Raw genomic sequence first — 13,852 nt, forward strand, 5'->3', positions numbered from 1 at the left:
CAGCTCCGCTCTGACAACCTCGCCCTCGCAACCGTCCCCCTGCATACACCGTACCACAGCCGGCGGCAGATCCTTCTCCCACCTTGCCGCCAAAACCTGGGACTCCCTCCCCGTCAACCTACATCTGATCCAGGACCTCCTGACCTTCAGGAAGCACCGCAAGACCTGGCTCTTCAGGCAGTAGCAACCCCCCCAGCGCCTTGAGACCCTTCCAGGTGAGTAGCGTGCTTATCAAATTACTGATTGATTGATTGATTGTGCCTAATAGCGGCAGGATGCCCAGCAATGATGTTACATGGGGCCCCACGGTCAACAGCTTGCGCTTTCCTCAACTCTGCCTTGATCATCCCTTGATGGTGGGCCCCACGGGAGCCAGTCTCCTGTAGCATGGCCCGCGGCCTGTGCAGAGAAGTCCTGGAGGTCCCGAGCCATCCGGCAACTCTGCAAGAGGGGCAGAGTTCTTCAGGGCCAGCCGGTCACTCACCTCGCCTCCGTCACAGCTGGCCTATGGCCAGGGCTGGTATACAGGTTCGGCAGAATGACGCAGCTCCCCGGGTATCCCATGACACCTCTGGCAGCAAGAGGCCCAAAAAAGGCAGAATTCTGCCCCCTCTGACCTCAGCAGCCTTGCCAACCGGAGTAGAGTCCTCTCCTAGGGGGCCATCAGCCAAAGATTCAAATCCCCACCCCCCTCCAGACTCCAGGATGGTTTTGTCTTTTGCTCAGCAAGGTTTGAGCCCTTTCAGCCTTCTTACTGCTGACTGATCAGCCCTCAGTGTTTAAGTCACCATTGTTATGCATTTTTTTAAAGGGCTACCACATTTGTTTCTCCCTTTGTGATGCCCCAGTGGGACTTAAATCTAGTCCTTCCTTATCTGATGTTCATTACCTTTTTAGCCGCTTCACAGCTGTCCTCAGTAACTTCTTACTATTAAGACAGTGTTCCTTAGCACCATTTGATAGGGGGGCAAAAGAGTGAGCCTCAGGCTCTTTGTGTCAATTCACCTTTGCTCTTCTATCATCTAGGATTATGAAATAATTTCTTAGAGGCCTGCTCATGGTGTTCTCACCTGTGCAACTCCCTGCACCACCATGATAGCTAATTATGTAACTCAGCCAGTTGATTAAGCAACCAGTTGAATCAATATACAAAGTGTTCTTCCACATATCGATTCATTTGTAAGGTGCCTGCCAACTTCAATTTCGTATGTTCTGCTCAAACATTTCTTCAGGGTTCCTACCAGAGGCAGTTCATATGTTAGAAACATGCAGATGCTTGAAATTCAAGATCAGTGGTACCAAATCCTTTTGGCAGTCACATTAACTGTTTGTGGCTTTCGGACACCTACAAAGTAGACAATTGCTGTCAAATGAAGGAATATTAAGATGGATAAAGGCTGTTGTTTGTGTTTGCTCAAAGATGGCTGTCCCGTATGTGCTGCTTTGTCAGCTTATTCTGCAAGGAGAGGCCTGTCCACAGCACCTTTTTATGCCAGAGTTCCTGTGTCAGACACGGAGAACTGCAGCATGGAAAATCTGCCACACAATAACATGACATTGTTTGGATGAAGATTCTTCTAGAAAGTTGGCTTTCAGCTCAGGGGTTTACATTCTCTTTTTTGCTGAGGTTAGCCTCTTCTTGCTTATGCGTAATCTATTTTAATTTTTCTCAGAACGATTTGGGTATTCCTTGATGATCCCCACACATACACCTTCTTCCCTACAATAATCCCTGACAGTGTCCACACTTTTCGGTCCCTTTCCCCAGTTTGGCTCGAGCAATTGTCTCCTTCACCATTCCCAATATTCCCAGCCGTTTTGTACCAATGAGGCACCTCTAGCTCTGACTGAGCCCATGAAAATACCAAAAGGAAGATGAACATGAGGACCTCACCTTTACTTTCTATCAAAGGGCAATCCTTCAGGAAGTCTCATCAGAAGCACCTTGCTAACAAAGTCTAAACTGAATTTCGGTGTCTCGATTTCCAGCCTCAGAAATGCAGACAAGACAATTTCACTTGCCGGGGAAAGCGATACCCTCCCTATATCTTGTACCATGTTGGACCAGAGTGTTCCAAAATGAATCCCACTTTGCTTTACAATTAATACCATAAGCCGAACTTGTTACGACATCTGTTCAGCGTTCATAGTATCTTCTGTCAGGGTTTTCGCCCAGCCATTATTTTAAGCTTCCGATCAGCTGTCTTTACTGAATCAGGGGTCTAGTGGTAGCTCTACACCCACAGGCTGTTTGCAGATTCTAGCCTATATCAAACTACTCAATGTAGTACTATCTTCCCATGCCAATAATGTTACTGCTGTCTAGCCCCTTGCATCCTCAAATTGCATGCTGTCTCAAAAAGCGTCTTCTTTATTAATAAATCTAACATGAAAACGTGACCATTACTTAAAATATTCAGATTGCTGCCTCTTGTTTTTCCTTTCAAACGACCCTCTTCTCCTTTACCCATCATTTGCATGTCTTTCTCCAACCATTTCAATGGATCCCATTCTTGGAAATAATGTCATAGATGTTAATCTACACCTGTTCCATATTTAACAAAACAAGCGAATCTCTCACTTAGCCTGACAGTTTCAAGAGTGGCTAAGTCACCTCTGAAAAAACACCTCTGAGTTTTGTATGATATCAAACTTTCATCCTGTATCCAAACTCTGCTTTCTTGCAAAATTAATCAAATGTTCTGTGGCAATGCAATGTATCCAAGACAGCACAGAAACGGCATTGTTCCAAATTGTCAACAATGAAGGCCAGCCACGTCCTGGATTTGGGCATCTCCTGCCTCCTGATTCTTCTCGAACTATAGTCAGCTTTTGATACTGTAAATTACCCTAAGCTTCCAAATACTTGTAAAAGATGGTTGGGCATTAATGAAGTGGTCCTCAAATGATTCAAGTCATACCTATCTGACAGATCACAGAGGTTAAATTTGGTTCCAGCCTCTGAAAGCTACCTTCTGTAAATGGATCCTTTAGGGATTTTAGCCCCACTCTTTATCTTACACATCAAGGGCCAGATGTAGGTAGCCTTTTGCGCCTCGCAAATGGCGAAAAACGCCATTTACGAGGCGCAAAAGGCCTCACGCGATGCAGAAACACATTTTGCGAGTCGGTACCGACTCGCAAAATGTGTTTCTGACTTGCAAATACTGTAGGAAGGGGTGTGCCCTTCCTATTTGGCACCGCATCGCAATGTAGAGTTGATTTGTGACCGCAAAAGCGGTCACAAATCAACTTGCAGTTACCATCCACTTGAAGTGGATGGTAACTCATTCTCAAACGGGAAGAGGTCCCCATGGGACCCCTTCCCCTTTGTGAACGCAAACAAAAATATTTTTTCAGAGCAGGCAGTGGTCCTATGGACCACTGCCTACTCTGGAAAAAAACGAAACAAAAAGGTTTCGGTATTTTTTCTATTTGCAGCTCGTTTTCCTTTAAGGAAAACGGGCTGCAAAAAGAAAAAAAAAAACTGCTTTATTCAAAAGCAGTCACAGACATGGTGGTCTGCTGTCTCCAGCAGGCCACCATCCCCGTGAGTGCCTAGACTCGCTATGGGGTCGCAAACTGCAACCCACCTCATAAATATTTATGAGGTGGGTCTTTGCGACCCCATAGCGAGTCGCAGAAGGAGTCTGATACACCTTTCTGCATACCAGTTTGCGAGTTGCAAATTGCGAGTCTGAAGGAATCGCAATTTGCAAGTCGCAAAATGGTTTGTACCTACATCTGGCCCCAAATTCCTCTGAGTTGTACTAAATAACTCTGGGATTATATATCATCAGCATGCTGATAATACGCAATATGCTCAAGATACTCAACTATTTCAAATAAATGTTTCCACCTGGCCAGTACTCTAAACACTGTTAAAAATTAGATGACTGCTTATCATTAGAACCTTATCCTTCTCCTCATTTCCTCGTCCCATTCTCAACAGCCAGTTCAACCCTGGATGGACTCAATCAACATCTTCAACTTCAAACCTACCATAGTCAAAAGTACCAAATCCCTAGGATTCATCATTGACAATAGACTTAGGCCCTCATTACAACTTCGGCGGTCTTATAGAAGGACCGCCGAAGCTGCGGGCGCCACTATACCGCCAGTGCTGGCGGTATTGGTGGCTCCCTATTATGACTTTTCAGCTGGCCCCGCGGAAAAGTCACATCAACATTGCAGCCGGCTCATAATAGAGCTGGCAGCAATGTTGATGTGCAGCAGGTGCAGCAGCACCCGTCACGCATTTCGGGCAGTGAAATGTGCAGTGGGGCTGTGCCTGGCGGCCCATGCACTGCCCATGCCAAGTGCCCTTTACTGCCAGCCTTTCCATGGTGGTTTTTACCGCCATGGACAGGCTGGCGGTTGGGGACTCATAATCCATAGATTATGACCACCTGGTGGAAGCCTGGTGGTATGTTGCAGGGGTCAGCGGTATGGCCGTGGCTAATGCACCATGGTCATAATACACTGGCGGTACACCGCCAGCCTGTTGGCGGTGTTACCACCGGTGTACCGCCACCGCCAGGGTCGTAATGAGGCCCTTAGTCTACAGCCAGAAGTCGCCACCATTGTCCAAAAATGTGTGCTTTCAGTTGTCTCTGCTCTGGGTAGTTTATAGCTTCATTTCATGGCAGCAGCATTTTTTGTCTCAGGCCAAAATGTGTGACCATATCTCACAGATACTGTTGTAACTCAGCTGGCTGCCTGTTGAAGCCAGAGCCATACAAAAAACAGCCTGTTTTACTCCTGGTGCACACCTCCACTCCACGATACCTAGCTGCCAAGCTTAAGAAATGTAGTTGGAGTAGACCATTACGGAATGCTGAAGCACCATTTATGGAGCCCCCAACCTTTTAAATTAAGTAATTTGCGGTTATCCTTTTTGGGTATGGCTGCCAGAATCTGGAAATCTTTGCTTCTGGGCTCAAGCATCAATAGCTCATTGACAATCCTTAAATCTGAACTGAAAGCCATTGCATTTGAAAGACACTTGAGTCAAATTCTCTTCTCCCGACCAACCCTTCCTGAACTTATATTTTGCACTGAGGTTTGCCTTAAAGCTGACCTTCACCTTGATATTATGTTACACTTTCTTCAGCCTCGCACAGTTTACATCAGTGTACTCAGTATTTGTGACCGGTGTAATTTATGATTCTTATGTTCTGTTTGTATTGTAAAGTGCTCTAACATCTCTGGGTAATTTTTGAGCTACATTAAATAAACACATAAATAATAATAATGTGTCAGTTACATACTGGAAGCTGCTTGGTGTTCTGCTTCAAGTATATGAATTTTCTTTGTGATGTGTTCTTTTCTGATTAATCGGTCTCTGTTCATTTACCCCTATTTTCATCTAAGCCTGTGGCGGTCCACTGTGGCATCCCACAGGGTTCCTCTCCGCGTCCCTGGCTGCTTAGCATCTAAGTGAATCCTTTGGCTGGCATAATCAGAGCCAGGAGCTTTCAGATGACTTTGTATACTGGTGACACCCAGCTGATGATCTCAGTCAATGAGATGAGTGAGGACACTTGTAACTGTCATGCAGAAATGGTGGACTGAAATAAGTCCTGCTGCCTAAGCTAAATGGGGAGAAAACAGAAATCCCATCATTCAGGAATGCCTGTAATACCTGAAAATGACTTGTAGTGGCCTGCTTTGTTGGGTCCGCCCCTGAAGCCTAAAAGAGCAGTTAAGATCTTATGTTTTCTGATTGATGACTCTCTCTCTCTCTCTCTCTCTCTTTCTTTCTTTCTTTCTTTCTTTCTTTCTTTCTTTCTTTCTTTCTTAAGGACCAGGTCACTATTCTCTACGGGAGTTGTTTCGCAGGATTTTCCACTGGAGTCCTACTGACTGTTGCAAAACTATTGTACTCCCACTTACTATGATTCAACTTGTTTCTGGAAATCCCTTGTATTTAGAGGATGGGTGACTACCTCTTTACTCATTTACAATGTATTCAAAATATTGCAGCACTACTAATCTGCAATCTTCCTGCCAGGACTTCGGTTTTGGACAACATTCTTTGCCTTGCATTTCAAAGGTCCTGTGGCTTTAAGAAGTAGATTTTTTTTGCCAGCTAACAACAGCTCTCAAATCAGCTAACCAGGCTACTATTTAACACAGGTACATTAAGAAGGCATCCATGAGAGGTGCCTTCTTCACTATTTGGCAGCCAATGATTGGAATGCCCTTCCCCGTAGTCTTTGTTTACACCCTGATTTCATCTCATTTGGGAAACTGCTGAAAACCTGTGTTCGATGGCATCTGTCGCTGTAGATACACATGGTATGCATGAGCTCGCCATCTGGTGTTGGGTCGGAGTGTTACAAGTTGTTTTTCTTCGAAGAAGTGTTTTCGAGTCACGGGACCGAGTGACTCCTCCTTCTGTGCTCATTGCGCATGGGCGTCGACTCCATCTTCGATTGTTTTCTTTCCGCCATCGGGTTCGAACGTGTTCCTGTCGCTCCGGGTTTCGGAACGGAAAGATAGTGAAAACGGAAGATTTTCGACGGTATCGTTGCGATCCGGTTCGAGATAGACACATACGACGACGCATTGAACATCGAAGCGCTTCGGTGCCATTCGGGGTAGATTTCGGCACACCGTCGGGGCCTAGTCGGCCCGACCGCGTGGGGAACAACGCCGATGGAACGGACCCCGTTTCGATTCTGCCCCGAATGCCACAACAAATATCCTTATACGGACCAACACTCGGTCTGTAACCTGTGCCTGTCACCCGAGCACAGCGAAGAATCCTGTGAGGCCTGTCGGGCGTTCCGGTCCCGAAAAACTCTGCGCGACCGTCGAGCGAGGAGACTGCAGATGGCGTCCACGCCAAAGGAGCGTCGACAGTTCCAGACAGAAGAGGAACAGGAGGAATCCTTTTCAGACTCCGACGAACTAGACTCTACAAAAACTGTGAGTAAGACGTCGAGATCAGAACTGAAAAAAGGAAAGAAGGCCCAGGGGACGTCACTGCCAACTGGCCATGGCTCCACCCAAATTCTCGGTGACCAACAATCGGCACCGAAAAAGGCCCATTCAGTGTTGAGATCGTCCGACTTCGGTCGAGACGCCGGCACGCAGCCTCCTCGGGACCGAGAGAGTGCTAAACAGAAGCATCGACACCGAGAGTTCGGTGTCGACACGGATCGACGCCGAGACAGTGGCGCCGAAGACCATAGAGGCCAAGAATTTTCGGCACAGAAAAAGAGGAAGGTTACCTCGGAGCCGAAAAAACAATCAACAGGGTTTTCGGAGCCGAAAAAAGCGACATCAGACCCTGTTTCAGGCTCCTATACTGAAGAGCATTCTATGTCTTCACAATGAAGAAACATAGATTTGAACAAGAACTGCAATCCACTGACGTGGATCACACGCAAAAGCGTATCTTTATTCAGCAGGGGACTGGGAAGATCAGTACCCTTCCACCTGTCAAACGAAAGAGAACGCTTCAGTTTACTCCTCAGCAACAAACAGCACAAAAGGTAACACCTCCTCCCTCGCCTCCACCTGTAACTCCGGCTTCGCCAACTTACACCCCGTCACATTCGCCAGCTCACACCGCCATGAGCCACGATGACCAAGATCAGGATGCGTGGGACTTGTACGACGCACCAGTGTCTGATAACAGCCCAGACACATACCCAACTAGGCCATCACCACCGGAAGACAGCACAGCCTATTCACAAGTGGTGGCTAGAGCAGCACTATTCCATAATGTTGAACTACACTCGGAACAAGTAGAGGATGATTTTTTATTTAACACCCTCTCTTCAACCCACAGCTCCTACCAAAGCCTGCCGATGCTCCCAGGCATGCTACGCCATGCAAAGGACATTTTCAAGGAGCCAGTTAAAAGTAGGGCAGTGACGCCTAGGGTGGACAAAAAGTATAAGGCGCCTCCTACGGACCCTGTATTCATCACCTCTCAGCTGCCACCAGATTCTGTGGTGGTAGGGGCTGCCAGAAAACGGGCAAATTCACACACTTCTGGGGATGCACCTCCCCCAGATAAAGAAAGCAGGAAGTTCGATGCAGCCGGGAAGAGGTTTGCTGTCCAAGCAGCAAACCAGTGGCGCATCGCAAATTCACAAGCGCTGCTAGCGCGCTACGACAGAGCCCACTGGGATGAGATGCAGCATCTCATTGAACATCTCCCAAAAGATCTGCAAAAAAGAGCAAAACAGGTTGTTGAGGAGGGTCAAAACATTTCCAACAATCAAATACGCTCCTCCATGGATGCAGCAGACACGGCCGCAAGGACAATTAATACGTCGGTTACCATCCGAAGGCACGCATGGCTCAGAACGTCTGGATTCAAGCCAGAAATTCAGCAGGCAGTACTTAACATGCCAGTAAACGAAAAACTTCTGTTCGGTCCGGAGGTCGACACAGCCATAGAAAAGCTCAAGAAGGACACTGACACTGCCAAGGCCATGGGCGCACTCTACTCCCCGCAGAGCAGAGGATCTTATAACACCTTCCGCAAAACACCTTTTAGAGGAGGGTTTCGGGGTCACGCCACACAAGCTAGCACCTCACAGTCCGCACCGTCCACCTACCAGGGACAGTACAGGGGAGGTTTTCGGGGACAGTATAGAGGGGGGGCAATTCCCTAGGAATAGAGGAAGATTTCAAAGCCCCAAAACCACTACCAACAAGCAGTGACTCACACGTCACTCACCCCTCCCACACAACACCAGTGGGGGGGAGGATACGTCAATATTACGAAGGATGGGACAAAATAACTACAGACACATGGGTCCTAGCAATTATCCAACATGGTTATTGCATAGAATTCCTGCAATTCCCTCCAGACATACCACCAAAATCACAAAATTTATCAAAACACCATTCACAGCTTCTAGAGATAGAAGTTCAAGCACTACTGCAAAAAAATGCAATAGAATTAGTACCAAGCACACAAATAAACACAGGAGTTTATTCACTGTACTTCTTGATACCAAAAAAGGACGAAACACTGAGACCAATTCTAGACCTCAGAGTAGTAAACACATTCATCAAATCAGACCACTTTCACATGGTCACACTACAAGAAGTGTTACCATTGCTCAAAAAACACAACTACATGACAACCCTAGACCTCAAAGACGCATATTTCCATATACCAATACATCAATCACACAGGAAATATCTAAGGTTTGTATTCAAAGGAATACATTACCAATTCAAAGTATTGCCTTTTGGTTTAACAACCGCTCCAAGAGTATTCACAAAATGCCTAGCAGTAGTCGCTGCACACATCAGAAGGCAGCAAATACATGTGTTCCCGTATCTAGACGACTGGCTAATCAAAACCAGTTCGCTCACACAATGCTCAAACCACACAAATCAAGTCATACAAACCCTCTACAAACTAGGGTTCACCGTCAACTTTGCAAAATCAAACATTCTGCCAAGCAAAGTACAGCAATATCTAGGAGCCATAATAGACACGACAAAAGGAGTAGCAACGCCAACTCCACAAAGGATCCACAATTTCAACAGAGTCATTCAACACATGTCTCCAAACCAAACAATACAAGCAAGAACAATACTACAGCTCCTAGGCATGATGTCCTCATGCATAGCCATTGTCCCAAACGCAAGACTGCACATGAGGCCCTTACAACAGTGCCTAGCCTCACAGTGGTCTCAAGCACAGGGTCACCTTCTAGATCTGGTGTTGCTAGACCGCCAAACTTACCTCTCGCTTCTATGGTGGAACAGTATAAATTTAAACATAGGGCGGCCTTTCCAAGACCCAGTGCCACAGTACGTAATAACAACAGATGCTTCCATGACAGGGTGGGGAGCACATCTCAATCAACACAACATAAGAGGACAATGGAACATACATCAAACAAAACTGCATATAAATCATCTAGAATTATTAGCAGTTTTTCAAGCACTAAAAGCTTTCCAATCAATCATAACCCACAAATACATCCTTGTCAAAACAGACAACATAACAACGATGTATTATCTAAACAAACAAGGAGGAACACATTCAACGCAGTTAAGCTTGTTAGCTCAAAAAATATGGAAGTGGGCAATCCACCATCAAATTGGTCTAATAGCACAGTTTATTCCGGGGATCCAGAATCAGCTGGCAGACAATCTCTCTCGAGATCACCAGCAAGTCCACGAATGGGAAATCCACCCACAGATTCTGAACACCTACTTCACACTCTGGGGAACACCACAAATAGACTTATTTGCAACAAAAGAGAACGCAAAATGCCAAAACTTCGCGTCCAGATACCCACACAAGCAATCCCAAGGCAATGCCCTATGGATGAACTGGTCAGGAATATTTGCTTACGCTTTTCCTTCTCTCCCTCTCCTTCCTTACCTAGTAAACAAATTGAGTCAAAACAAACTCAAACTCATTTTAATAGCACCAACGTGGGCAAGACAACCCTGGTACACAACACTGCTAGATCTGTCTGTAGTACCACACATCAAACTGCCCAACAAACCAGATCTGTTAACGCAACACAACCAACAGATCAGACACCCGGACCCAGCATCGCTGAATCTAGCAATCTGGCTCCTGAAATCCTAGAATTCGGACACTTACAACTTAGCCAAGAGTGTATGGAAGTCATAAAGCAGGCCAGAAGGCCATCCACTAGACACTGCTACGCAAGTAAGTGGAAAAGATTTGTTTGGTACTGCCATCATAATCAGATACAACCACTAGATGCAACTCCAATACATATAGTAAATTACTTGCTCCATTTACAAAAAGCAAAGCTAGCCTTCTCTTCTATTAAAATACACCTTGCAGCAATATCTGCATACCTGCAAACTACCTATTCAACTTCCTTGTATAGGATACCAGTTATCAAAGCATTCATAGAAGGGCTTAAAAGAATTATACCACCAAGAACACCACCTGTTCCTTCATGGAACCTAAACGTGGTACTAACAAGACTCATGGGCCCACCTTTCGAACCCATGCACTCTTGCGGAATACAATTCCTAACCTGGAAAGTTGCCTTTCTCATCGCCATTACATCTCTAAGAAGAGTAAGCGAAATTCAAGCGTTCACAACACAAGAGCCTTTTATACAAATACATAAAAATAAGGTCGTCCTACGACCTAATCCAAAATTTTTACCAAAAGTTATTTCACCATTCCATCTAAATCAAACGGTAGAACTACCAGTTTTTTTCCCACAGCCAGATTCTGTGGCTGAAAGAGCACTACATACATTAGATGTCAAAAGAGCATTAATGTACTACATTGACAGAACAAAAAACATCAGAAAGACTAAACAGCTATTTATTGCATTCCAAAAACCTCATGCAGGTAACCCAATATCAAAACAAGGTATAGCCAGATGGATAGTTAAATGCATCCAAATCTGCTACCTTAAAGCAAAAAGACAACTGCCCATTACTCCCAGGGCACATTCAACAAGGAAAAAAGGTGCTTCAATGGCCTTTTTAGGAAACATCCCAATGCAGGAAATATGTAAGGCAGCCACTTGGTCTACGCCTCACACATTCACCAAACACTACTGTATAGATGTGCTATCCGCACAACAAGCTACAGTAGGTCAAGCTGTATTAAGAACTCTATTTCAGACAACTTCTACTCCTACAGGCTAAACCACCGCTTATGGGGAACTAACTGCTTACTAGTCTATGCATACCATGTGTATCTACAGCGACAGATGCCATCGAACTGAAAATGTCACTTACCCAGTGTACATCTGTTCGTGGCATCAGTCGCTGAGATTCACATGGACCCACCCACCTCCCCGGAAGCCTGTAGCAGTTCAGAAGTTACCTTCAATTTTGTACATTTGTATATATATTATTTAATCCCTTAATAGGTACATACTTACATTTTTCATTGCGCGGGCACTATTAATATAGTACAACTCCTACCTCACCCTCTGCGGGGAAAACAATCGAAGATGGAGTCGACGCCCATGCGCAATGAGCACAGAAGGAGGAGTCACTCGGTCCCGTGACTCGAAAACACTTCTTCGAAGAAAAACAACTTGTAACACTCCGACCCAACACCAGATGGCGAGCTCATGCATACCATGTGAATCTCAGCGACTGATGCCACGAACAGATGTACACTGGGTAAGTGACATTTTCATTCTCTCTGGAGTGTCTATGTCTGAACGTCATGAGCATTATAGGGTCAGGATTGCTGTCTAGTCCTGGGATCCCTTTGAGGATGAATGTATGCTCTATTAATACTGGAAATATATACATTTTTGAAAGAATAAAATGCTGGAGGAGAAATGTTATTTGACTGGAACTAAAGGTCTCCAGTGTTCATAGATTCACATGCCACTCTTCCTTCTTCCTGATCAGAGGTTTTCTTATTCCTATCCCATCACTAGTGCAGTATGAATCAGAACCATGGTGGCCTCTGTGGAGATTGGGGATCAGTGCACACTCACATCATTGGTCAACATTTGGATCTTTTCAATAGAGTGAATATGCTTTGAAAGTGCTACTGTTTTAAGCTTTTTCTAATTTCTTTTATTGTACTGCTCTGATAATACCTCTATGGAACTTCAAGCTCGATGACAACGAAGGATTCAAGCATGAAAATCTATGACAGATATCAATGTTGGAGTACTGTATTTAAGGGTATACTTACTTTAAGGCTAGGAACTAAATGTAGAGGGGTAACCAATATTTTCTTTAAATGGGTGACAAAATTAGTTCTACATTCTGCTTACTGAGGTCACTTCAATCTCAGTAGAATGTGTATCATTGTGCTCTTCTTTTTGTTCAGGATGCACATTTTTTTTTGCTTAGTAAGTATTAAAGATGTAGATTTTCTGATCAGAAAGTAGGTGGTGGTGAGATGGTGATGGTATCTTTGATTATTATGTTGGTTAAATTACATCCCTTAGCAGGATACTTTGTCCATAATGATTATGTAAAACCAAGTATGAAATGAAAACTGTTAATGGTGCAGGAAGAAATTTGTGGGACGATTATGATGATTATAATGCCACTGACTATGAAAGCAAACGTTTTTTTAGTCTCTGAGCAGAAAGTTGGTCTTAAACTCTTCAGAATGTAATTTCCTCTAGGTCTTTATTTCAACTTGTTTACTGTTCTCTTTTCCAGCAGTCAATCACGTTTGAAGACATTGCCATCTGTTTCTCTAAAGAGGAGTGGGAGATTCTAGAAGACTGGCAAAAAACTCTCTACAAGGATGTGATGAAAGACAGCTATGATGCTCTTGTCTTCATAGGTACAGCACCTTTCTGCAGCTCTTTGTAATATACTTGATTTTCTTCCTCTACCCACAGTGTCTTAAAATGCAATCAACAAACAAACGTAGCAAAGGTCATTCCATACTAAGATGTGTATCACTTTGAAACTTCAATGTTCTTGATATACATTTACTTACCATCAGAGCCAGTTCCTTCCCAGCAGCCAATTGCAGTTGACCATATAGAAGCCTAGAGAGATATTGATCATTTAAAGGAAGAGAAAGACCACATATTGTATGTTTTGCAATATGTGATTTGGATTGGGTACCAAAATCATAACTAAGCAAACTGAATGCCAGTGATTTAGCAAAATCAATCTGAATAAAATTGCAGAAGACCTTTTTCATTGTTCTTTGTAAATTACAGAATGGTCATCCAGATAACCAGTTGGAATTGAAGAGGTCAATTAGCTTGTATTTCATGTTATGAATCTGTATTTTTAATAACATCCAAATGTATATTCTGACAGAGATGCTGATGGACAGCAGCACAATCACATTAAATTGTTCTCTATCAGGGTGATGGCAGAAGTGCAGAGAATAACCTTTTTTGACAGTACGAAATTAAACAAA

At 44.5% G+C, this 13,852-nt stretch overlaps 1 protein-coding gene across 13 annotated transcripts in view; it reads left to right on the forward strand.

The window, feature by feature from the left end:
* The window catches only part of LOC138261643 (uncharacterized), a 1,036,964-nt gene that overhangs the window by 279,165 nt on the left and 743,947 nt on the right, over nt 1–13,852 (forward strand). For 12 of the 13 annotated variants that reach the window (XM_069210793.1, XM_069210797.1, XM_069210802.1 and 9 more), the window contains one exon: nt 13,132–13,258. In XM_069210793.1, coding sequence (XP_069066894.1) covers nt 13,132–13,258 — 127 coding nt within the window. The remainder of the gene's footprint in view (nt 1–13,131; nt 13,259–13,852) is intronic. The other variant, XM_069210795.1, reaches the window with a different exon arrangement.

Source organism: Pleurodeles waltl, chromosome 10, assembly GCF_031143425.1.
Source record: "Pleurodeles waltl isolate 20211129_DDA chromosome 10, aPleWal1.hap1.20221129, whole genome shotgun sequence".
In the NCBI taxonomy this organism is placed as follows: domain Eukaryota; kingdom Metazoa; phylum Chordata; class Amphibia; order Caudata; family Salamandridae; genus Pleurodeles; species Pleurodeles waltl.